At 39.3% G+C, this 25,852-nt stretch overlaps 1 protein-coding gene across 1 annotated transcript in view; it reads left to right on the forward strand.

Moving 5' to 3' along the window:
- Window positions 1–25,852, forward strand: part of MEI4 (meiotic double-stranded break formation protein 4) — a 154,181-nt gene that overhangs the window by 98,439 nt on the left and 29,890 nt on the right. The window contains exon 5 of the mRNA XM_006772205.2: window positions 3,569–3,700. Within this exon, the coding sequence (XP_006772268.1) occupies window positions 3,569–3,700 (132 nt within the window). The remainder of the gene's footprint in view (window positions 1–3,568; window positions 3,701–25,852) is intronic.

Genomic DNA, 25,852 nt, shown 5'->3' on the forward strand with positions numbered 1-25,852 from the left:
CATTTATGGAAACTGAGACATAACAGTTTAACTACGTTGTTAGTACAAGTGAATAAGTAGTGGAGCTGGGATTGACTCAGACAGTGTTGGGCTTCCGAGTCTGCAAACCTCTTACTAAAGTCCCTCTTACTTTACTGTGAACTCTTTCTTCACTTTAAGCAGGGGTGGGGAACCTTTTTTCTGCCAAGGGCCATTTGGATATTTATAACATTATTCGAGGGCCATACAAAATTGTCAACTTAAAAATTAACCTGCTATATTTGATTAAACATTTCATCAACTCACCCCTAATGCCTTGGCAGGGCCAGCCCAAATGATTTTGGGGCCTTTTGGGTCCAGGTGCTGGAGCTTCCCCACCCCTGCCACAAAGAATTAAATACTGAGAAAGGAGATAAGTAAACATATAAAGCAGTAGCAAAATACCCAAAAGAAGGTTTTTAGAGCTTAGATAAGCATACTCTTTCTTTTCAGGTACAAAGAAAATAATCTGAAAATAATAAGTAGTACTGGAATATTATAAAGGGTGTCTGAACCAATTATGTATCTAAGAAATAACAAGATAACTAGACCTCTGTGGTAATATATTGATGTGATTTTATGATTAAGTTGATTTAGAAAACTATTAATAGCTAGTTATGTATGCCCAGAATAATAATAAAATTGCTTTTGAACTCTATAATCCATTAATTTTATTATATTGACTGACTTTTAAAATTAAAATATATCTTTAAAATGTCAATTGGAGCCCTGGCTAAGTGGCTCAGTTAGTTGCAGCATTGTCCCATACATCAAAAGGTGGCAATTCAGTTCCTGGTCAGGGTACATACCTAGGTTGCAGTTTTGATCCCCCATGCAGTGCACGTGGGAGGCAATTCATCAGTGTTTCTGTCTCACATCCATGTTTCTCTTCCTCTCTCTCTAAAGTCAATTAAAACATATCCTAGGATGAGGGTTAAAAAAATGTCGTTTTGAGAAATATCTACATTAAGTGTTCACCCTAAAGAATATGAGTGACATTTTCATATGGCATTTAATATTAAATAAATAAATCATTTAAACATCCTATCTAATAAAAGACAAATGGGGTCATTGACTGTACCTTTGCTACGCTTCCCATTGGCTAATCCAGGCAATATGCAAATTAACTGCCAACAAAGATGGTGGTTAATTTGCATATGTAGGTGCAATGATGGGAGGCAAAAGGGGAAGGACAGAAGAAAGGTTATCAGAAACCCAGGCAGCAGGCAAGAGCCTAGGGGTCGCCTTTGCCCTGCCCCCTGGCCCTGGATTGGAGAACGGGGGGCCACCTTTGCCTGCCCCTCAGCCAGTGATCGCGATTGGAAAGCCGGGCTGCAGGTAAGGCGGCACCCTGGGGACCCAGGAGCCACCTTGTCCAAGGCCCATGATCCTGCTCATGAGGATCGGAAAGCTAGGCCGCAGGCAAGGTGGCAGCCCTGGGACCCAGGAGCCGCTTTGCCTGCAGCCGCTGATCCTGATCGTGAAAGTCGAGGTATGCCTAAGGATTGTTTGTACATGTCCCACAGTCTCTAGATAGAAGCAGAGTCAGAATCAAGAAGTAGAGTCTTACCTCAGCGCTGGGGTGTTTAAAAGTATCTAAAAATAGCAGTTCCATTGTGGAGTCCACCACTGTGTGTGCCCCGACGGGAGGCATGCTGAGGACTTCCAGGGCAGCCCTATAACCTCCAGGCGGCGACAGCAGCTCTGGCAGGGAAAAACTGCAGCACTTCCTGTGTCCGAAGTGCTAGCACCACAGATTTTGGCCTATTTCCAGCACAGCAGAGAAAGGCTGAGAGAGGAGAGGTGGGTACGGTGGCTCCAGTGGTCCAAATCCTGTCCTTGTCTGCATTACCTAGCCTCAGCGCCCTCCAGAGCAGCCTCAGTGCCGGTGCAGAGGAGGCTTTGGAAAGGGTGGTGAGGAGAATGCTTCTGACTCTGGATACCCAGTGAGATTGCTGTCAGGAGCCTTTCTAGGGCTGGCAGGAAAACGCGGCAATGAGTGAAGAATAATGTCTCAAAATGAAGAGGTTCTTTTTTGTTTGTTTTTTCCTCATCAGCAAAATATGAATATTACCTAACCCACAGACTTTGCAAGAATTGAAATAAAATTCCAGAAGTCATATAATGGCCAGGCTGAAGTAGAAAGGTTGGTTGAGCATGAGCATGGTCCTGTGCATGGAAAGGTTGCAGGTTCGATTCTAGGTCAGGGCACATACCTGGGTTTCAAGTTGGATCCTTGGTCGGGGCTCCTAAGGAAGGCAACTGCAATGTTTCTTACATTGATGTTTCTCTCTCTCTATCCCTCTCCCTTCCACTCTCTCTAAAAATCAATGGAAAAATGAACTAATGCCCTATCTACAATCGTGGATAATCTAAAAAAAAAAAACAAACAAACGTGGGGAGGGGGGAGGCTAACTGGTTTGGCTCAGTGGATAGATCATCAGCCTGCAGACTGAAGGGTTCCAGGATCGATTCTGGTCAAGGGCATGTACCTTGGTTGCAGGCACATCCCCAGTTGGGGGTGTGCAGGAGGCAGCTGATCGATGTTTCTCTCTCATGTAAGCAGTTAGGGGTATCAGGCAGGCAGGCAGAGTGGTTAGGGGTGATCAGGCAGGTAAGCAGGTGAGCTGTTAGGAGCCAGCAGTCCCGGATTGTGAGAGGGGTCCTGGATTGGAGATGGTGCAGGCTGGGCTGAGGAACCCCTCCCATGCACGAATTTCATGCACTGGGCCTCTAGTTTTATATATAAAAGCCATGTCTCCTTAGTATGCTTTTAAGCTTATATAGAACAATCATAAGGTAGATGCTATTTCTGGGTTTTGAGATTCTCCTTGAAGCATCCTTCCTCCCAGATATTTTAAAGGATATATTTAATGCATTTCCAGCTGTGAGTTATATACCTCTTATTTAATGTGATTAATAATCAACTGGCCTTTCTTCTAATAACTGTATGTGAAATAGTTTATTGTTTTTAACTGTCCTTTTAATTTTATTAGTGCTAAGTACTTTTGTGGCCTCTGGATGAAAATTTAGAGTCCCTCATTTTATTCTCCTCACTCTAAAGTGCTTAGCCTTTGACTTGTGAAGACTAGAGAAGTACCTCCACATAGAAGTGGGACTCATACTACACCAGTAGCTCTCCCCAATGACATCTCCAAACTTCTCTCTTTCAAGCCTTTTCTATATCTGTCTATAATATTAATCTATCCATCTAGTGGCTACGGGCTTAAGAGTCTGTTTGTCATCTCTTTTTTCATCTTGTATGTAGTCTATCATCTAAATGGTTACATCATCATTTGATACTTCAGCTAAAATATCCATTTTGCACCTTGTCATACAATTAAAAATATGAACTGCTATATAAAATTTCATTACTTATATTATTATTTATCTATTTCATAATTGTGCTTAAGACTCACCTAGAATTTATTGACACTTTTTGTACTCCCCACAGCGTGGAGCTCACTGGTGAAGTGTTAGAAAATGTCCACTAAATCTATTTTTGACCTGAGTTGATAAAAAGTAGAACCCTACTCATTTTTATCTTCAGTTTCAGGTACAGCATTGTGTATCTAAGAGTCTGGTAACCCTGGGAAGTTGCAGCTTGTTGAGAAAATCTATAATATCTCTGCTTCTATCAGAAGTAAATAGCTTCATTGATGATCTGGATACTATCAATCAGGTATTTATAACTGAAACTGTACCTCTCCTTTATTGTTAATAGGGCTGTAGCTTTTCTTTCCCATTCCCTCCCTTCTCTTCTTCCAGGCTGATATTTTACTTGTTACCTTATTTCTTACATATATGAATACTATTACTGCCTACTGAAATTATAGAAAGCTTTTTTAGAAAATAGTTTTCAAAATAACATCCTGTTACTTGTACTTGTATACATGTACCAAAGGTGCCACTGGTGACAGCAAAGGAATGCTTAGGTGAAAGGCCTTAAATCTCCAAGCAGGCAGCGTGTTCCTAAAGCAAAGCAGTGAGAGAAAGTGGATGGGAAAAGGTGCTGAGTGGAGCATAGCCCCTGACCAGTGGCGGTTCTTCCTAATTGCTGTGAGAATCGTCTGGCTAAATTTAAACATCTAGTTCCCAAGCCATATACCATTCATATTAAATGGAGGTCTCTGTGGTTAAACCTCTCCAGGTGATTCCAAAGTGTGTCCGAGGTTGAAAACCAGTGCTCTAAGCCCTTCTATATGTATATCTTATATCACTGCTGACAGATATATCTAAGGAACAGCAGTCATTCCCATATTGTAATGTTGACTGGTATATTATACATTCATTTTGTTAGCATATTTAAGATTATTGCTGTTTCTATGGTAGAATTAAGTACAATTAAAGGAAAAAAGAGGCTGGTAGAAATGTTTTGGTAAAGAGGAAAAAATTAAGAATACAAAAATGTATGTATATAATTTCAAGTACCTTTAACCAAGTTCTTACTTCTGAGTTCTCTACACTACATTTAATGGCATATGCCAAAAATACTGTATAATCTAATTGAATTCAGTGAATGACATGGCAAATCATCTAGTCAGCAGTTTGTTCAAGTGACTACTAAATGGTAAACTCTCTTAAGAACTCTGTCAGGTAATTTTTTAATGTAATTGCTACTGATCTCAAGGACTTAAAGGTCAATTTCAGAAAGAAATAAGGCACATTTTACTAATTAGAAAAAAAGCAAAGTGTCAAAATGCCTAGTGCTGTTTGTAGGAGCTCCAAGATCAAAGAAGTGATCAAGGCAGGTTGCAAGTCCCTGCAAAGACTTCATGAAAAGGGAAGTACTTGAAAAATGGCTTTAAGTTGAATAAGAGGTAATAACAGAATGTACAGACGTTGCATGTTTTTAAAAAATGTGTGCCCAGGATTCTGAGAAGACAGGTAAGGTCATGGCATTTAAAAACAGGAAGTAATGTGGGAAATTAGCTCATCAAGTGAGATTATTTGTGTGGAGAATAACAAAATATAGAAAAAAATATTTAGTTATATACTCATTTAATTTTCACAAAACTTCATGAAGTAGTTGCATTTTTTACCTACATAATAATGAAATGAAATTTTAGAGCAGTTAAGTAACTTGACCAAGATTGCAGAAAGAACATATGCTAAAGATATAACTCATACCCTGGCCCTCCAATTGTTATGGTGCTAAGAATAAGACAAGAACAATAACTACGTTTCTGCTATTTATACGCTTTACCTGAATTGTCCCTATCAATTCTTCTAATAACCCTTCAAGATGTTAGAATTGTTATTTAAAGATGAGGAAACTCTTAGTTGGCATTCTTTTAAAAAATTTTTTTTAATTGATTTCAGAGAAGAAGGGAGAGGGGGAGATAGAAACATCAATGGGCTACCTCATGCACACCCCCTACTGGGGACTGAGCTCGCAACCTGGGCATGTGCCCTGACTGGAATTGAACCCTGACCTTTTGGTTCATAGATCGACACAACCACTGAGCTAAACCAGCCAGGTTAGTTGTTATTCTTAATAGTAGACAATAAAATTCACTCCAGACAATTTATGCTTAAAAGGATGCAGGAATAGCTATTAAATTGTTGGAAGGGCTAAAGAGACCACATGCCTTATTTCATGAATGACTCTCATAACCACCCAGCAGAATTTAGCTACCAAAGGGATTGCTGTCTTTGCTATTATGACCAGGACACTACCTGCTGAATTAAGAAGCTGCTGTTATAGTCAGAGTCCAGAAAACAGTCCAGCCACAATGTACAACCGCCAAACGTATGCCCTGTACCTGTCTCACTCTGTGATTCAGTTTCAACTACAAAGTTTTTGTGACTGCATTTGTTTCTGAACCAACAGCATATACAGAATCCTAGCAGCAACGAAGTATAGAAAATGCAGTTTTACAGTTTTTCACTCTAGTTCAAGGTGTCCATCATATATAAGGCTCAGAGATTCAGTAGCATGCTGGTAAGAGATGGAGTCAGAGTAGGGAGTGAATACAGGGAGGCCATTTGTTTGGGACTCTCAGTGCAATACATCTTCCTGAAGCGGCAATAGAAATAATCACTGGATATAAAAGGTGTTATCCAAAGGACGCAAGGAAAGATTTAAGGTGAAAGAGAATTGTAAAACTAAGAGAAGGAAAATGTTACCATTGAGAAGGATTAGGTAACTGGGAAGGAATGCTTGTTTGTAAATGGCATAAGTTGAGTTTGTATATATTAAGTTGAGGAAACAATGAAATAATCTAAATGTAGGCAGATATAAATAGTAAATTGAAAACAAGAGAAGGGAGAGGGGCATACATTGAAATTTGGGAAATATTACTATATGGCAATCATGAAATCATAGAAAGAGAACAGGGACTCAGAAAAGTAAAGTGGAATAGGAAAGGCAGATTTACAAACAAGAATAGAAGACAAGTTTTACTTTAATATATTTGTTAGATTGCCATTATAAATGTCAGATTAAAATGATTTAAAATTTTTGTCAGATATAAATAATATGCTTTATATGTAATGTCGTTTTGCAGAAAATCTCTCTATATAAAAGCCTAAGCAACCATTTGATCGTTCGACTGATAGCTATGATCCTCACTGACCACCAGGGGGGTGGATGCTCAATGCACAGGCATGGAAACATGGAACAGACTGATGAATCTCAGAGGGAAGAGGGAAAGGGGGAGGGTGGGAATAAATTAGACAAAGATCTTACATGCATACAAGAGGGTGAGGTCTGGCCTGCAGGGATCAGGCTGAAACCAGTAGTCTGACATCCCCCAAAGGGTCCTGGATTGTGAGAGGGCACACCCAGACCGAGGGACCCTACAGGTACATGAATCCATGCACTGGGCCTCTAGTCTATAAATAAAAATATAAATATTAAAATCATACTTCATATTTGTTTTCTTTATATCTTAGTTTTCTCCTCTAAAACATCTGTATCATATAATACGTAGTTTTGTATTCTGCTTTCTCACTAGAAAATGTGATTTTTTAGTGTCTCAGTAGTATTCTATGCTATTTATGTTCCTTGATTTAGTCTATTGTTGGTCATTTAGGTTATTGTTATGCAGTTTGACCTCTGATATAAAACTTAGCCATTTTCTAAAACCGACTCATGTATATATTTCAGTTGACTTTACTGAATTAACTGCATTCAATCTTATTAGCGATTTGTATCCCAAATTTGAGTATTAACATTTTTGAGAAAGTATATAAAAATATCTAATTATAATTAAAAAATAAGCCCTGACTGGTTTGGCTCAGTGGATAGAGCATCGGTCTGCAGACTGAAGGGTCCCAGGTTCTATTCCGGTCAAGGGTATGTGCCTTGGTTGCCGGCACATCCCCAGTAGGGGGTGTGCAGGAGGCAGCTGACCGATGTTTCTCTCTCTTCGATGTTTATAATTCTCTATTCCTCTCCCTTCCTCTCTGTAAAAAAATAAATCAATAAAATATATTTTAAAAATAAAATTGCTTGGAACTTCTGAAAAATAATTTTAAAAAGTCGTGATAATTTACTATTAATAGAATATCTTTCCCAATGTGAATAGCTAAAAATCTGGACTTAGATATGAATTTGAATTTAAGACAAAAGGTGGTACAAACTGTGATTCTGTAGATAGGGAACGTGACATGAGCCCCATGATTGCCTTGACTTTGGGGTTGAAGGCCCTTCCTGGACTGGCACAGGTGGAGTCCAGCCATATCCCAGCAGTTTCCCTCAACTGAAGAGGCATGGGTGGGAGTTCAGGAGCACTGATGTAGGTAGAATTTCTAGGTCATGCTCATGAAGAGAAGAAAACAAGAGGAATAGCTCAGGAAATGTAAACAGAGGTTTTCTTGATTATTTGTTGAATACTAAGTTGCATGTATGCAGGGCACTTCACAAGGCCAAGTGAAGAAAATCTACACAGGAAAGAACTACAGAGAAGCTGTGAGCTGAACCATGGCCAGAGCTCACACAGTGCTTGGGGCCATCTTAATTCTACCCAGTCATATTGGCAAGACCTTATTTAATACTCTGGACAGTCAATAGAGACCCCAAAAGGTTACACCTTAGCAGCACGGTGATTTACAGTCCTAGGATAAAGGCTCTGCTGGATGGATTCTAGCAAAGCTTACAAAGAAGCCCTGAGAGGATCTTGCTGATTCACAGCTAAATTAACTGCCTGCTGGAAGGACACAATACAGACCCTCAACAACGTGATGTCTTTCATGTCTGTCTAGCGCCCATTCAGAAAGTACATGCGAAGAAGCAAGAATGTATAAATCATAAACATGAGAAAAAAACATCAATTAATGAAAAATAAAACCAAAAATGACAGAAATAATGGAATTAGCATGCAAGTACCAAGATAGCTGTTATAAGTATGTTAAGAGAAAACATGAATAATAAGGTAATAATAGGAACTTTCAACATAAAAATAGTATATATTAAAGCTGTTAAACACTATTCTAAACATTTCATACTCTTCCAAGGCTTTTACATATTTTTTTTAAATTTAAAACAGCTAACTATTAACCAGTTTTTTGAGAAAGGATGTGTATCCATTTATGTTGTCATCTTTTTCTATAGCTGTGTTTATTTGAATGCTGTTTTCTTGGATGTTGAAAAATTGTTTATATAATGCTGAGGATAAAACTTTCCTGGTATCTTGACAATATGTGATTTGTATTTCTCCACTTGGAGTTTTTATCAATTGATTTAAATTAAGAGTTTGTAGCTATCATTCTTTTTGGAATGACAGAATTTTCTCTTCATGATTATTGTATATTTACCATCTTGTGACAGAATCACCTTGGTTTTCTATTTATTTTGAGAATAACTGAAAAAGTGGCTCTTGTACAGGATTCGATAGAGTGCAGACATATTGACTTTCTGAAGGCTTGCCTTCTTTGGCTGTTAAAAATTAAGAACAAAATCAAGACATTGATTTTAATTTCCCAATCGTTATGCCCCTGGGACATTGTGTTGGAAAATTTTGTGAGTAACTCCTTCCTTAAGTGACTTATCCTATATTTAGATTGAATGCAACCAGCTTCCATATCTAGGAAAAGCCAGTCAGTAAATAGTTACAGAGCATTCATGGGCTGAACATCCTATATAATAAAGGGCTAATATGCAAATAGACTGAACGTCAAAACAACCGGTTACTATGATGTGCGTTGACCACCAGGGGGTTTGTGTGGAACATGGTGGGCGTCGGCTGCAGTGGGATGGTGGAGCAGGTGAGCGGGGCTGCCAGACCAAGGCAGGGTGCCCGTCACTGTCATTGGAGTGAGCCTCTGGTGGTTACTGAAAATTCTTTGATCTTGTGCACCGCGGTCCCACCCGGCACTTGCACCCTCTGCTGGTGCCCAGCACCAGTACTGATCGCTTGGAGCCATCAGTGGGTGCAAGTGGTGACTGCCGGCCCTGATTGCCTCTGAGGGCTTTTCTACTTCCCCCTGCTCCTGAGGGGTGATCAGGGCAGCAACTCCTGATTGCACCTGCTTCTGGCACCGGCCTCAATTGCTCCTTGCCTTCAGCAGGTGCAAGTGGGGCTGGCGCTGTCAGTGTGTGGGAACAGCGGTGGCGGGAGTGAGGCTGCTGGCAGAAAGGGGGTCAGGGGATGTGGCAGGAGAGGCCAGGCAGGGGTATGGAGGATGGGCCGAGACCCGCCCCTGTGCCCAGCACAGCCTCATGGCCCACAGTTCCTTTCAAGGTGCACAAATTCATGCACTGGGTCCCTAGTTGGTAATAAAGGAGCTTCCCCCAGTGGTCAGTGTGCTCCCACGAGAGGAGCGCCACTCAGCCAGAAGCCAGGTTCATGGCTCTGCTTTGTGTGTAAGAATTTTGTTAATATCTACAGTTTTTACCCTGGCCAGCATGGTTCAGTGATTAAAGGGTCAGCCTGTGCACTGGAGGGTTGCGGGTTCAATTCCTGGTCAAGGGTGAGTACCTAGGTTGCAGGTTCAATCTGCAGTCCTGGTTGGGGGTGTGCGTAGGGGGCAGCTAATCAATGTGTCTCTCTCACATCAAAGTTTCTCTCTCTCTCTGTCCTCCTCCCCCATCCCTTCCACTCTCTCTGAGAAAAATGATTGAAAAAAATGTCCTCACTCCTTGAGTAAGGATTAAAAATAATAGTAATAAGTTTAAAGTTTTCTCTAGATGTGTGTGGTTTTCACAGAATCAGCTTTATGATCAGATATTGCTAAAATTTTATACTACTGAAAGCTAGTTTATCCATGTATTTTATTTTCAGACTTTAATAAAAGTAATATTTTGTTAATGTGGAAGGTGACGTGGAAAGGGGGCATGAATGTTTAGTTTATCTTTAAATCTGTGGCAGCGCTAAGGATGCCCAACTGCTGGCTGGGAGCCTGCCTAAGCCATCAGTCGGACATCCACATCCCCCAAGGGCTCCCAGACTGCGAGAACCCCCCTCCCGAATGCATGAATTTCATGCACCAGGCCTCTTCGTAGGGGGCAGCTAATCAATGTGTCTCTCTCACATCAAAGTTTCTCTCTCTCTCTGTCCTCCTCCCCCATCCCTTCCACTCTCTCTGAGAAAAATGATTGAAAAAAATGTCCTCACTCCTTGAGTAAGGATTAAAAATAATAGTAATAAGTTTAAAGTTTTCTCTAGATGTGTGTGGTTTTCACAGAATCAGCTTTATGATCAGATATTGCTAAAATTTTATACTACTGAAAGCTAGTTTATCCATGTATTTTATTTTCAGACTTTAATAAAAGTAATATTTTGTTAATGTGGAAGGTGACGTGGAAAGGGGGCATGAATGTTTAGTTTATCTTTAAATACATATTAAAGAAACATAACTCAAGTCTCAGCTCCAATTAGGGCCTCAAGTTGCCTTGAGATGAGGTAGGAAGGTGGCAAAGATAACATTTTATGAAGAAGCTAAATCAGTAGAAAGTTTCTATGTATGGTATGTCAAGTAAAATCAGATAGGAGAAAGACCACAAAAAGGCACAAAGTAAATAATATAGTGGGTTAGTGGGGGGTCGAGGCTTAGCCCTGACAAAATAGTTGCAGACACTGAGAAAACTCACATTTGGATTGAACCCTGTGAATCAGAGATCTTATTCTACATTACCTTTACTAATAATTTTCAAAGAGATAGACAATCAGTGGGCACAGAGGAAGTAGAAAGAGATGTGGGACATCCTGTGTGGTTCTCAAGGTCCTAGTTTTGAAAAATGTATCTTTATCCTCAAAAAAGACATGTGGTCCCCAAGTGAGACTTTTGTTGCGCTTCTCACACAGTGAGAGACTGAAGTTGTTACAGATCTCCATTTTATAACTTAGATAATTTTACAGCTTCTATGGCCATGTTCATGAAGAAATGTCTCCTAGAATAAGTCTGTTTGGTATAAGTAATTCTTTAGCTAGGAATTTTTTTACTAAGGACATTCAATAGATAAAATTTCCTTCCAATAACAACTAGCAGGAGGTCCACTTGAGGAGGATATAGGTCTAGTCAGTGATCAGCAAACTGCGGCTCGCGAGCCACATGTGGCTCTTTGGCTCCTTGAGTGTGGCTCTTCCACAAAATACCGACTTCTACACATGGGCCACAAAGTTGCAATCGCACTGTACGTGCGCTCTCACATGTGGTATTTTGTGGAAGATCCACACTCAAAGGGCCAAAGAGCCACATGTGGCTCGCGAGCTGCAGTTTGCCGACCACTGGCCTAGTCATCAGCCTCCTTTTTCTTTTTCCTGGGGCCAATTCTCAGTAAGTACCGCCAGCTTATCTTCTTCTTCCCAACTTGCTGTCGAGTTCCTGAGGCCTCAGTATGCAAGGAGCATGTTTATGGAACCAAGTCAAATAAGAAAGAAAATTTCTTTAAGTAGTGTATTTCAATTCTTGGCATGGTGAATAAGTGTAAGGTATTTCTCTCAAAAATGTATGTAACTTATAACAAATACAAGATTAATGTCAATATTGCATAATGGACTACACATTGATAAGAATAAGAGAAAAACAATCCAATAGAAAAATAGCTAACGATGTGAAAAGGCAGTTTACTAGAAGAGGAAACACAAAACAAAAGTTAACTTGAATGATGCTCAACCTCAGCAGTACCAGGGGAATGGAAAATTACAAAACAATAAGTTGTTTCATGATTTACTGATTATATTGACATAATTATTTTTAAAGTTAACATGAGAACAAAATCAGGTGTTTGTGATTTTGTGGGGAAATAGAGTTCATCACCAGGTAAAGTTAACGATGTTTATCCTCTAAAATACAGCTAGTCTGTATCTGTACAAAGGAGACCTGAACAAGGTTGTGGAGGTTACTGTTATTTCCATTTTTTTACAAAATTGTTAGTTATTTTTAAAAGATGGCTGAATGTGGTATGTCAAAATGAATATTCAGTTAAAATGAATAAATTAGGTCTTAATGTATTAACAGTGATAAATTTTAAAAGCATAATATTGAGTTATAAGGAAGAATGGAGTATCCAAGGAGGAAAGATACTCAAATAAATGAGTTTTGAAAATTATATATACAAAACTGTTCACACACACACACCACTCTTCCAGTATATCCATACATTTAAAATTTCTTTTAAAGATACATAATCTGAAGTATATATGAAAAAATATTAATGGTGTTGAATGTATAAAGGGTGAGGCAAAAGAAGGTTTATAGTTGTAAGTATGCGAAACATCTACACTAATAAAAGGGAAACATGCAAATTGACCATCCCTCTGCTAAGCCCACCAGCCAATCAGGACAAGTATGCAAATTAACCCCCCAAAAAAGATGGTGGTGGCCACGGAGCTGGAGGCTTCGGTTGCCCTCAGCGACGATGAAGGAAGCCAAGCTTCCCCCTCACATTGGCCTCCACTCAAGGAGGGGCTGGGGGCCTGGGTCTCTGGGGGGCATGGCCAGCCTGAAAATGGCCCTCAGCCCCTCACCCAGGTTGGCAAGACACCCCAGCAGGACCCCCCACCCTGAAGGGCCTCTGGCCAGCCTGAAAACAGCCCTCAGCCCCTCATCCAGGCTGGCCACACACCCCCAGCAGGGACCCTCACCCCATGGGGGTGTGCCAGCCTGCAAACCACCGCAGGCCCCTCGCCCAGGCTGCCACACACCACAAGGGAACTCCCACCCTGATCGGGGACACCTTTCAGGGCAAACCAGCCGGCCCCCACCCGTGCACCAGGCCTCTATACTAATAAAAGGGTACAGGTGGGGGCAAGCACACTGCCACAGGGGGCAGTTGGGGGCAAGCAGGCAGGCAGAGTGGTCAGGGGCAATCAGGCATGGCTGGTGAGGGGGGCCATTGGGGGTGATCATGCTGGCGGGGGGCAGGTGGGGGTGAGAAGACCAGCAGGGGGACCGGTTGGGAGCAAGAAGGCCATCAGTGGGAGTCAGTTGGGGGTGATCAGGACTGTGGGGGGGCAGTTTGGAGTGTGTCCCCCATCCTTCCAAGGGTCCCAGATTGGAGAGGGTGCAGGCTGGGCTGAGGGACAACCCTCCTCCCCCCCGTCCCCCCGCCCCGCCGTGCATGAATTTCATGCACCCGGCCATTAGTTTTATTCTTATATTATTATTAATTAATGAATATGAACAACATTAAACTTAACTTTTGCTGCACCTTGTATATTGTGTGTACTCAAGAGCTATGCTTTTTTCCATTATGAAATATATTTCTGTTGAAAAAATTATTTCAGAATTAAAAATATAAAATAGATTCTAAAAGGAAAAGTCTTCTTAGGTATCAGAACTATATTAATTTAAAATGAAATCTCAATTTTTAATGGACACTTCACAGGAGTGTTTTTCTCCTTTATAGAATCCATACCTCTATCTAAGCAGCATGTTTTTGGGTATAGTAGCCACACTATTAAAAATGAATAATGCTTTTGGAATATTGATAAGGATGTGGTGAAATCTGAATTCAGAGTATTATGTACATACTTATATTAAATACTTCTTCAGATGCCTAATATTTACAAAGTAGATGAAATTTCTACATGAAAATTGATTTTTTAAATTAGAAGAAAAGCATATTAGCAGAAGAAAACTAAAATACTCTGCTGCTCACAAGGGGAAGCATTTTTACTTTTCAGATACCTGTTTAACTTATTAAATAAAATAAAAGCTAAGAAACTCACATATAAAAATAGAACATGCAAATTAAAGATTCTGAATCTGGAATGAGTTTGTTTATACTTTCTTTAAAGTAAACTAATTTTCTATAGCCAGGTGAAATATAGCAATAAAATAAGCATTCTGTAATAAGATAAAGAGAAAAATAATCATAGCTCTGAGCAAGAAAGAGGTGACCTGGTTCAGCTGAGAGAGGAACCATAATGCTTTCTGTAAGTTTGCGTATTTTGATCCTGTGCAGATCCCGGAAGCCTGGCTCTGTTAGCCGTCAGTCCACAGGGAGAGCAGGTTTGCATCAAACTGTGCTCAAGTGGACAACATGGAGATTAGCAGTCCTCAGCGTGGGCTTTTCCTGTTTTAGCTTTATTTAACAGGAACTTGGGAGAAATTCCTCCTAAAGAGCTCTGCTTTAAATTAGCAAAGCTTTTCCTTTGCCAGTGTTTTTGATTCAAAAAATGAAATTAGGTAAGGATTAAAAAAGGCTTAAAATTCCCCAATCTATATGATCGGTCAAAACATTACCATATTGCTGAATGCCTTTTTGAAGCTGCTACTTAATAAGAAAATCTATGAGCTGAACCTGCAATAAAGGTGAAAGTTAGCTAGGGCATTTGCCACATATAGGCTAGATTTTTTTTTTTTAATCCTCACAAGAGTATATGACTTTTGCTTGATTTTAGAGGGAGAGGATGTGAGAGTGACAACCTAGGTATATACCCTGACCAGGAATCAAACCTGCAACCTTTTGGTATGTGGAATGATGATCCAACCAACTGAGCCAGGCCACCGGGACTAGGCTAGATATCTTTAATAGAAGCCTCAAAGGATAAGATAAATCATTGTGCCTAACTAAGAGCATGAGCTTTGGAATCAAATGTGTGGCTAAAATGCCAGGTGACTTCGGAAGTAGTCTTTTTTGTCAACAAATCGATTCTGAAGGCTCTAGAATGAATCACAAATGTATAGGCAACACAGAACAGAAGAACATGTTAAATTAACCATGAGGATACACTTGGTAAAATGCATGAATGGAACAGACTGACAGATCTCAGAGGGGAGGAGGGAGGGAGCGATGGGAAGATATTAAATATGCATAGCCCAAGGACACAGACAATAGTGTGGTGAAGTTCTAGGGTAAGGTGGGGCTGGGTGGAGGGGGAGTAAAGGAGAAGGAGGACTGGGGGACACCTTAAAAAAATTTAGACTGTACAGGAAACCAACTCATTTTCTTCAACACATAGATTGCATAATAATGAGAAAAGCATAAAGAAAGAACAGAAGGAAGAGTCTGTATTTTAAGAGACTCAAGAGACATATTAACTGGTTGGTATATATCAGGGATTGAGCAACTGTAGTCCTTGGGCCAAATCTGGCCTGCCACCTGCTTTTGTAAATCAAGTTTTATTGGAACACAGACTTGCCCATTCATTTATGCTTTATCTATGGCTGTTTTTGCACTAAGACAACAAGAGTTGAGTAGTTCCAGCAGAGACCATATGCCCTGCAAAGCATTAAATATTTACTATGTGGCTCTTTACAAAAAAAGTTTGCCAATTCTTGCTATATATGAATCACATTTGTAACCTGATTCAAATGAATCATAAAATATAATAAATTATGAGACAGCTGGGGAAAGATGAACACCATATATGTATATACTTTTAGAAGGTCCTTAGCTTTTAGAAATAAGTATTTAAATATTTAAGGATAAAATAAAAATAATCCTTTTAAACCTCAGATTTTCTTCTTCTAATATATTGACAGCAATAGTACTATGACAATTTTTGTGGGTCTCATTAAATAATCTATATATGCAATTAGCAAAATTGACATTGTCAGTGCCCAATTGCTGTTAGCTGCTCTAATTACTATTCAATAAGATATAAAGCTTAAAACAGAACACTTCACTGATGTTAATAGACATTTATAAAAATTTATGACATTAGAACCATATTCAAGAACAAGTTTCCAGGTATTATGTTCGTATTATTGTTTCCATCATTATGAATGACTAGAGGCCCGGTGCTCGAAATTTGTGCAGGGTAAGATCCCTAGGCCTGGCCTCCCTGCCTCCTTCCCTCACTCCCTCAACACCCCCCCCACCACCACTGCTGGTCACCCGCTATATTCCGCGCTGCCCCCTGGTGCTCAGCACATGTCATAGCGAGAGAGTGAACTCCCGCTCTCCTGGTTGAACCCCGAGCGGAGAATTTGCATATTAGCCATAGAAAGATAGATAGATAGATAGATAAGTTTCTAAACCATGCTCTATAGAAACCAGGTATGAGTAACCACAAAGATTTTTGTTTTACTCAAGGAATGTAAGTTTATAATGTTCATCTCCCCTCAGTATAAATCTTGGACAAATATCTAGGAAACACTTTGAAGAGGTACCAGAATTAGCCTGGTGGTGATGTCTGAATTTCCTTGTGTGGCTAAGGCAGCAGATCTGGCGAGGCTTGAAAGGTTTGTCATGGGAGGCCATAAAATAAATTAGGCTTGCTTTCTGATTTTGTTTTTGTATAATAAAACAAAATTCTTAACATTCAAAAACCAAAATGTGACTTAGGATGCTGGATATGACAGAATAAGCCACTACACTCTCTCTCCCACTGATTAAACTAAGAAAATATTAAAGGAAAAAAACCCAAAAAGCAACTACCTGAGGACTCTGAAATAAAAAAAAAATTAAAAAAGCATGAGTTGCCCTGGCCGGTTTGGCTCAGTGGATAGAGCATCAGCCTGCGGACTCAAGGGTCCCAGGTTCGATTCCGGCCGGGGGCATGTACCTTGGTTGCGGGCACATCCCCAGTGGGAGGTGTGCAGGAGGCAGCTGATCGATGTTTCTCTCTCATCGATGTTTCTAACTCTCTATCCCTCTCCCTTCCTCTCTGTAAAAGTTCAATAAAATATATATTTTTTTAAAAAAAGCATGAGCATTGTTGAGGACAAAATTTGAACAAAAATATCATATGGGTGTATTTCCCACTTTTCTCCTCTTTTATCTCTGGAATTTGATCTAAGATCAGCCCCATTCTAATTGTACAGTGCTTGAGGACAGCAAAAGCTTGGACAGGAACTTATCTTTCTGGCAGGTGGACTGGGAATGCAGCATTTCTGAGCTGGAGAGTATGGAAAGAATCCTTGCGATGTTTTTTGTTTTGTTTTCTTCCAGTTCCTTCAGTAGTGGTCAAGGTCATGTAACTGTGCACCAGCAGGGTGAATGGTGAAAACGCATATCTGAGAGAAACCTACTCTCCTGGGCAGGAAGTGAGAAAAGAGAGCAGGAGAGGAATGGGAGTGGCAGTCGGGGAACAAATATAAATTTTTATTCTCTTAGACATTAAGCATCATGGGTGGTGTTTTTTTGTTGTTGTTGTTGGGCTGTTTCACAGGATTGACTGTTTTTTCTGGGGTGATGTGATGATTAAAAAAGAATTGCTTAGCTTTTTAGAAACCTACTGAAGCTTATATACTGTATTTATTTCAAATAAATGCTTTATGGTTGAATGCCATACAAGTGGTGACCACTTAAAATAAAATACAATCAGAGTATTTCTGAGGAATACAACTCCCACTTAGAAGATTTTGCTGAGAAGTTAACACTGGATAAATACCTGAGCGTTTTGGTTTTTTATGTGTAAAAGTTTCTTTAGATCAATTCAAGATTCCTTATTTTGCAAAACTTTCTCTATTATGTAGTTCTCATTAAATGTTTAGTAATTTTAATTACTCTTTTCTGGTTTCAATTCAAAGCCATATAGGCTTGTTGAGAAAAACCAACTAAGGAGAAAGCTATTAAAATGTAGGCAGACTATTCTTTTAAAAATATGTTAAAAACCCAGAAATTGATCCAAGCCATTATGCTCAATTAATATTTGACAAAGGAGACAGGAGCATACAATCGAATCAAGACAGTCTCTTCAATAAATGGTGCTGGGAAAATTGGTCAGATACATGCAAAAAAAACCATGAAACTAGATCACTAACTTACCCCATACACAAAAATAAACTCAAAATGGATAATGGCCTTAAACGTAAGACAGGAAACCATAAAAATACTAGAAGAATCCAAAGGCAGCAAAATCTCAGGCATATGCCGAAGCAGTTTCTTCACTGAAACTGCTCTTAGGGCAGTGGAAACTAAAGAGAGAATATACAAATGGGACTACATCAAAATAAGAAAGCTTTTGCACAGAAAAAGAAACCATCAACAACCTAATATTTGGAAACAGCCTAAATGCCCATCAGCCTAAGTGCCCATCAGTAAATGAGTGGAAAAAACTGGTACATCTACACAATGGGAATACTATGCTGCTGTAAAAAAGAACTCTTATCATTTGCAACAGCGTGGATGGACCTGGAGAACAGTATGCTAAGTGAAATAAGCCAGTCAGAGGAAGATAAATAGCACATGACCTCACTCATTTGTAGAATATAATGAACATCATAAACTGATGAATAAAAATAGATACAGACAGAGAAGCATCCAACAGACTGTCAAACTTCAGTGGAAGGGTAAGAGATCAACCAAAGGACTTACTTGTACACGTGAATATAAGCATAACAAATGGACACAGACACCAGGGAGAGGGGGAGGTGAGGGCATGTGCTGGGGGTTGGGGGTGGCAGGGGGAGGTTAATGAGGGAGAAAGGAGACATAAGTAATACTTTAAACAATAAAATAAAAAATATGTTAAAGAACAAGTGGTTCAAATAACCATTTCAGTCTCTATCTAGAGGACATGATCAGTGTATCAAAGATACAGACCTGGCTGAGTTATCACTAAAGGCCATACATTTCTATGTGCTTGTGAGCATTATACCAGTCTCTGTGTTCTAAGTCCAGAAGCTATGACAGTGCAATTCAGAATACAAAAATGAATGTATTACTTCTTAAAAATGGGCTGCCATTAAGTGATCATTAATTTACTCATGACTTGATCATAGTTGAAGGCAGAGATGTAATCAAATTGGTAAAAATGGGTAGAAAGAGAACACAGTGCCAGTTGGAAGCTCTGGGTTCTGTTGTAGCTTCATTAACTAGTTGAGTGGCTATGGAAAATCTATTCCACTGAACATAATTCTAAAATCAAATGCAGTTACTGTTTGGTGGATGTATAATTTTTAATTCTTAGGCAGTTGAATCAAAGACTTAGAGAGGCAGCCAATCCAACATGTGTTTTATGGGAACTCGTCAAACAGACTGCATCATGGTCACTCCGCTTTTTGGGGCATTTTACCACTTTAGTTTGGGGAGTTTCCCAAGGGTTATAGAGACAGATGCCCACACAGAGCCTGCTGACATCACTGATGCTTGTTTGAGTGGCTCATGAATTTGTTTATGTTTGTCTTTCTCTTGACACAATCATTATCTATAGCTTTTGGAATCATGATATTAATAATTCTTTAAAAATAGAGTTTATGATGATAAAGCATGTTCTCAAATTTAGATTTGAAATTCCTGATCATTTTTATACCTGCAAACAGTGGCTCTCTGTGTACATTGAAAGGTCGCAGTGAAATATCTTTCAAAGCCTTCAAAACATAACAGAAGCCTTCCTTCAATGCATGATGAATTGGGGTTAATTTTCTCCATCTTGAAGATATAGACAACTTGTTTCTCCATAAAATTGATTCAACTATTTCAGCTCTCTAAATTTCTGCTTATTAATTCAGAAATTTGCATTGCACATTGAAACCTTTTGTTAAAGAACGATGGGGTGAATACAAAACATTAAATACATATAAATCAGTAATTTGATACATTTCCTATTCCATAATTTAAATTATGCAGTGCATATATATGAGAGTGTATTTATTGTTATATTTATAGCTGTGACCATGCCTTCAGCTAAACCCCAATCTCTGCCACATTGAAGAAAGAAGTTAAAGGCAATGGTTTTATATTTTATTTTATATTTACTTCATATGGATTTACTGTAATATATATTTACATTATATTGATAATAGAAAATGAAATGATGGTTTTTCCAGGAGGCTACAGAAAGATTGTGGAGATCAAGTGAAGCAGGCAGGAATTCACACTCTTATGCTTTGAGCTTTGTTTTGTTTTCCTACTTCACCTACTAATGGAGACTTGGATGGCCTCGGCCTTATGTGGGTGCCTCAGTTCCAAATCCCACCTTGTACAGGCCACAGCCTTTGTTCTGTCCTGTGTGGAAGCAGCCAAGATGTTGGTCAGCCAGGATTGGCAAATTCTCCTGATGGGACAGCGTCAGCACTGTGGGACAGATCATCCCTCTATATTCAGTCTTTATTATTATTTCTCACTCCCAAAGATGGTCCGCATTTTCCACACAGTGCAGCCCTTCTCTTTGTCCTTACCCCTTACATGTAAAGCAAACTCCTCAAGTTCTTCCTTCATTATTTATTCAGTTTCCTATAATGTTGCTTCTTCAGTTTATTATCTTCAGTGTGGGTTTCAGTTTTCCTTTTGGAATTTTTCCTCATTTCACCACATTACATTTTTATTTCACTCTGTATGCTTTTTATAATTCAGAATGTCTTTTTATCTTTTATTGACTTTTACCTTTTTAGAATGAACATGTACCCTTTAATGCCTCAAACTTGTTTAACCATTTTCTCTCTACTTATTCTAGTTTCTTTAGTAAGTCATTTCCAGTCTTGCTCTTACTCCTTTTATTTAGGATATTATTTCTTCTCTGTGTCGCCTCACTGTTTCTCATTGGTCTATACTTTTGTTTAATTGACTTTTCCTTTTCCCTTATGTAGTAAAGAGAAAATTTCCATCAGATCTGACTGGGATTTCCCCACAAATGCCCTGTCTGTTAGCCCTGGCCATTGTGCACTCAGGTGACAGAAAACCCCCATCCCTCTCTTAGGCTGGAGAGCAGACTGTGGCACCTGTGTTCAGTGCTTTTCTCATGGCCCTGACATGGAATCCTGTGTATCCCGGGCCAGAGTGCTCTGATGAGCAGGTGGGATATAGTAACACCAGAGTGCTAAGCATTGGCAATTTCCAGAACTTTTGCTGCAACTTGTCCTATACACAGCATTAGTGCTCCTGGACCCCCACCCTGTGGTTTGGCAAGTACAGGAGAACTGAGGCAGAGAGCAGGCAAGGCTATGGATTATGTTTCTCAATCCAGCTCAATCAGCCTCCTGCTTAGTTTCTTTTGCCCTCACAGATACTTAATGAGGAACTGGAGGATTCTTGGTGAAGTAATTTTTAATAAGAATTCCTTTTGTTGTTGTTGTTAATCCTCAACCAAGGATATTTTTCCATTGATTTTTAGAGAACTTGGAAAGGAGGGGGAGAAACAGAAAGAGAGAAACATCTATGTGAGAGAGACACATCAATTGATTGCCTCCCACACACACCCCAATCAGAGTGAGCCTGCAACTTAATATGTGCCCTTGACCAGAATCTAACCCAGGACCCTTCAGTCCACATGTGGACTCTCTATCCACTGAGCAAAACCAACTAGGGCAGACTTCCTGTCATTTTTAAGGGTGTAATGGAAAGGAGTGAGGGAACATTTCCTTATGCACTTATTTTGGTGACTTAATGAAAAATGTGCTTAAATAGAAGAATCAGCGGTGCATGAAGTCATTTTGCATATACAGGAGCAAACAGTTGTGGAGGAATCAGGTGTATAGTTGCTGTCACAACCACTCTGTGCTTAGGTTATAATTAACTGGAGAAGTTTTCAGTAAGTATGGGAAATAAAGCCAATTATTTCCTCTGTATTTGGCTGTGCTAGCAATAAAATGTCAATTAAATATGATTAATTCTTTTTTCCATAAGCATGAGAATGTATTGCTTCAGTTTTATTGGCTGTCATGATAAAGGTCTGTCAGTAATAGTAGAAATAATCAGAATCACTTCAGTATCATGAGAAAATTCCAAATGTATTTTAGTAATATGTCTCTTCCTGATTTTTTTCTTTCTGTGGCAAGTAAAATCAAATTTGTTCTAAACAATTTTCTGATGCATTTAAAACCTAATGGCTTCTGTGAAGTCTTTTCTAATCACCATGGGCAAGGAACTCCCATATCCTTCTTACTGCTATCTTTGTCTGATATATATTAACACATTTTATTGGAAATAATTATAATTCAATATTATTTGCTTGTCTTTTTCTTTGAATGTACCAAGGTTAGTGACAATGTCTTATTCACTTTTCTATTTCTCTAACTCACCTATGAGAAAAATAAATGTGTTTATAAATGAGGATTTTTCTCTTTAAATAGAAATGAAATACCCCATATTCAGCAACTCTCACTGATTCTGAAACACCCCCCACTTGTTTTCTAAATTGTGATTCACTCAGAATTTAGAAGAAGAAAATGAATGAAAAGAACATTGGGATCTACATCTCCTTACATGTCCACTTTATGCAGACATCCTTTGATGATTAAAAAAAAAAAAAGAATGATTCCAAGGAAAAAGACTAATATGTGGCTCTTCAGTTTTTTAAAGAAATTAAAGGATATGCAAGGCACATATTCCATACATTAAAAACCACAGACTGAAGGAATAGAAAGAAATGGATTGACACCAAAAGCAAAGAAAGCAAAAATAAGCAACTGGGATTACAAAGTAAAAAGGTTTTGCATAACAAAGGAAACCATCAACAAAACGTAATGGAAACATACGGAATGGGAGAAAATATTTGCAAATCATTTATCTAAAATAAGGAGTTAATATTCAAAATATGTATAGAACTCATACAACTCTATTAAAAAAATCCAATAAAAGAATGGGGACAGGGGCTGCATAGACATTTTTCCAAAGACATAAAAATGGCCAACAGATGCATTAAAAAGTGTTCAACATCACTAATTATAAGGGAAAGGTAAATCAAAATCATAAGGAGATATCACCTCAGACCTGTTGGGATGGCTGTCATTAAAGAGACAGGAGAGCCTGGTCAGTGTGGCTCAGTTGGCTTAGTGTTGTCCCATGCACCCAGAGGTCGCCGGTTCGATTCACGGTCCGGGTACATGCTCAAGTTGCAGTCATAATCCCCAGTAGAGGGCATGCAGGAGGCAACCTATAGATGTCTCTCCCTCATTGATGTTTCCCTCTCCTCCTTTTACTCTCTCTCTCTCTTTCTCAAATCAGTTTTAAAAAACATTTTTTTGAAAAAAAAAGACGGGATAAAATGTTGGTGAGGATGTGAAGAAAAGGGAGCCCTTGTGTACTGTTGGTGGAAATGTAAATTTTGGTGCAGCTGCTATGGAATACAGTATGGGAGTTCCTCAAAAAAATAAAAATAGAACTATTATATGATCCAGCCATTCCTATTCTGGATATATATCCAAAGGAAATGAAATCAGGATCTTGAAAAGATATCTGCACTCCCATGTTGATTGCAGCATTATTCACAACAGCCAAGACATGGAAACAATCTTAATTCTCCATCTACGAATATATGGATAAAGAAAATATGGTGCACAGATACATACAACACATATAATGGAATACTGTTTAGCCATAAAAAATGAACTATTGCAAAAAAAATGAAATATTGCCATATTGTATGGTTGAACCTTGAGAGCATTATACTGTGTGAAAGAAGTCAAACAGAGACAAATACTGTATGATCTCGCTTATATGAAGAATCTAAAAAAAAACCTGCACTCAGATTGGTGGTTTCCAGAGGTGGTGGTAGGGGTTTAAGAAAGGGGTGAAGGAGGTCAAGAGGGACAAATTTCTAGTTACAAGATAAATTCCGGGGATGAATTGTAAAGTTTGGTGACTATAGTTAGCAATACTATATATTTAAAAGTTGCTAAGAAAGTAGACCTTAAAAGTTCTTATCATAAGAAAAAAGCCTTTGCAATTATGTGAAGTGATGATATTAAATAAACATACTGTGATAATCATTTCACAAAATATACACATACCAAATCATGCTAAACACTTTGTGCTATAAAGCAGTGGTTCTCAACCTTGGCTGCACATTAGAATCACCTGGGAATCTTTTTAAAATCCTGATTTCTGGGCCTCGCCCTCAGAAATTCTGTTTCTTTATTATGGGGTGGGGCCACAACATTAGTAACAAAGAAAGAATTTCTGGTGGAGGAGGCCCAGAAATCAGGATTTTAAGAAGATTCCCAGGTGATTCTAATGTGCAGCCAAGGTTGAGAACCACCGCTCTGAAGTTATATGTCAATTACATCGTAATAAACCTAGGGGAAGAAAACAAAAGTAATTAACAGTGATGGGGCGTTCTGGATGGCCTAGAGGTGCCCAGTGACAAGTTCTGGGACTGGAAGAAAGAAACAAAAAGAAGAAAAGCTGCGGTGGGTGTGGAAATTTAGAGTTTCAGATTTTAGAACTGAGCACTTCTAGCTGCCAGTTATGGAGGAGGTGTGAGGTTCATTGCAGTTAACTAGGCCAAGAAATCGTCAAGGGGCTTAGATGGTTCATCCTAGGGCCATAGGAATTATTCAAGATGGCAGCAGCATGTAAAGTCAAAGGAAAGGGGCCCGAGAGACAGATGCCTGGCATTTTGATCAGTGCCTACAAAGTGCTAGGCACACAGTATCTCAATAAATTGATGAAGGAATGGTAATTCTTTGGATTAAAAGTAGAGAAGAAAAGCTGGCATGAAGGTATCTTATTAAGGCCCCTGTTGTGTGCAACAGGCTCAACTCTGCCAGGATCTCTGGGAAGGTGGGCTTTGTAGCTGTGATATGGCATACACAGACCTTCTGCCATATGGTGCCGCCTCTTTTCCAACTAGAGTGCCGCTACCTAAGCCCCCCTCTCTCAAGGACATTCTGCAGTTGCCACACTTAAGGGCACAGCCAGGTTTCAGAGGCAGAAGGTAGTCTCATCTGTAATTATGATTTTGCAGTACTAAGCAGAATACTATAGTACTTCTTTTCTCATTTATTAACCACGTTATTTTGAATATGAACTGTAGCTATTTTCAAACTATGTTGTTGTCCATCATTATTAACCTAACATACAATGAGCTATCACTGTGAGGCGAGTGTGGTGCTGAAATGTCCTGGGGAATGAGGCACATGGGGCATTTACAGTTTCACAAATGCCCCATGAGTAATCCAGACCAAAGTAGGTCATCAATAAGTATTTTCAATGGATATATGCATAAAATAATTGTTGAAAGAACAGATATGCATGCTACTTTATATATTTAGATTTATAGAGAGAAAGCATGTAAATATTTTAATGGAAAGAGCAAGTCCAAAAAGATTTAAGAAAAAAGAAAAATAAGGTGGATGGGCACTCCCCTGACCACCTCACAGAAAAAGAAGGATTTAAGCCCTCGGAGTGGTCGTAGGACTTATGAAAAACATTTCGGGTCAGCTTGGAGTATGATGGCCCAGTGCGGTGCCTGGGTATGTGAGAAGGGTGGACTGACCCACTGGAGCTGAATTCCTGTCACTCTGGGGAAAATCGCATTCCATGTTTGTGCTATGCTCTCCTTGGAGGTTTTGACGTTCACCATAACCTGTGGCTTAGGGATTTTTTATACTGGTATTCGTATATTTTTGTATGTTTTCTTGAAAGTGCTTAGATGTTCAAAAAATGCAAAAAAGAAAAAGTGAGAACCGCAAAGTTATTTATGAAGCAAGGCCTGTCCTTGACACAGTCTTGGTGACTGTGGAGCTGTAGTGTGTAGTACGGAGTAGACGAGGGACTTGGTGGTGCCTGGCATGCCGAAGCGACCATTTCATGTGATTCTCCATACAGTGCGGG

The sequence above is a fragment of the Myotis davidii genome, unplaced genomic scaffold (assembly GCF_000327345.1).
Source record: "Myotis davidii unplaced genomic scaffold, ASM32734v1 scaffold104, whole genome shotgun sequence".
Classification (NCBI taxonomy): Eukaryota; Metazoa; Chordata; class Mammalia; order Chiroptera; family Vespertilionidae; genus Myotis; species Myotis davidii.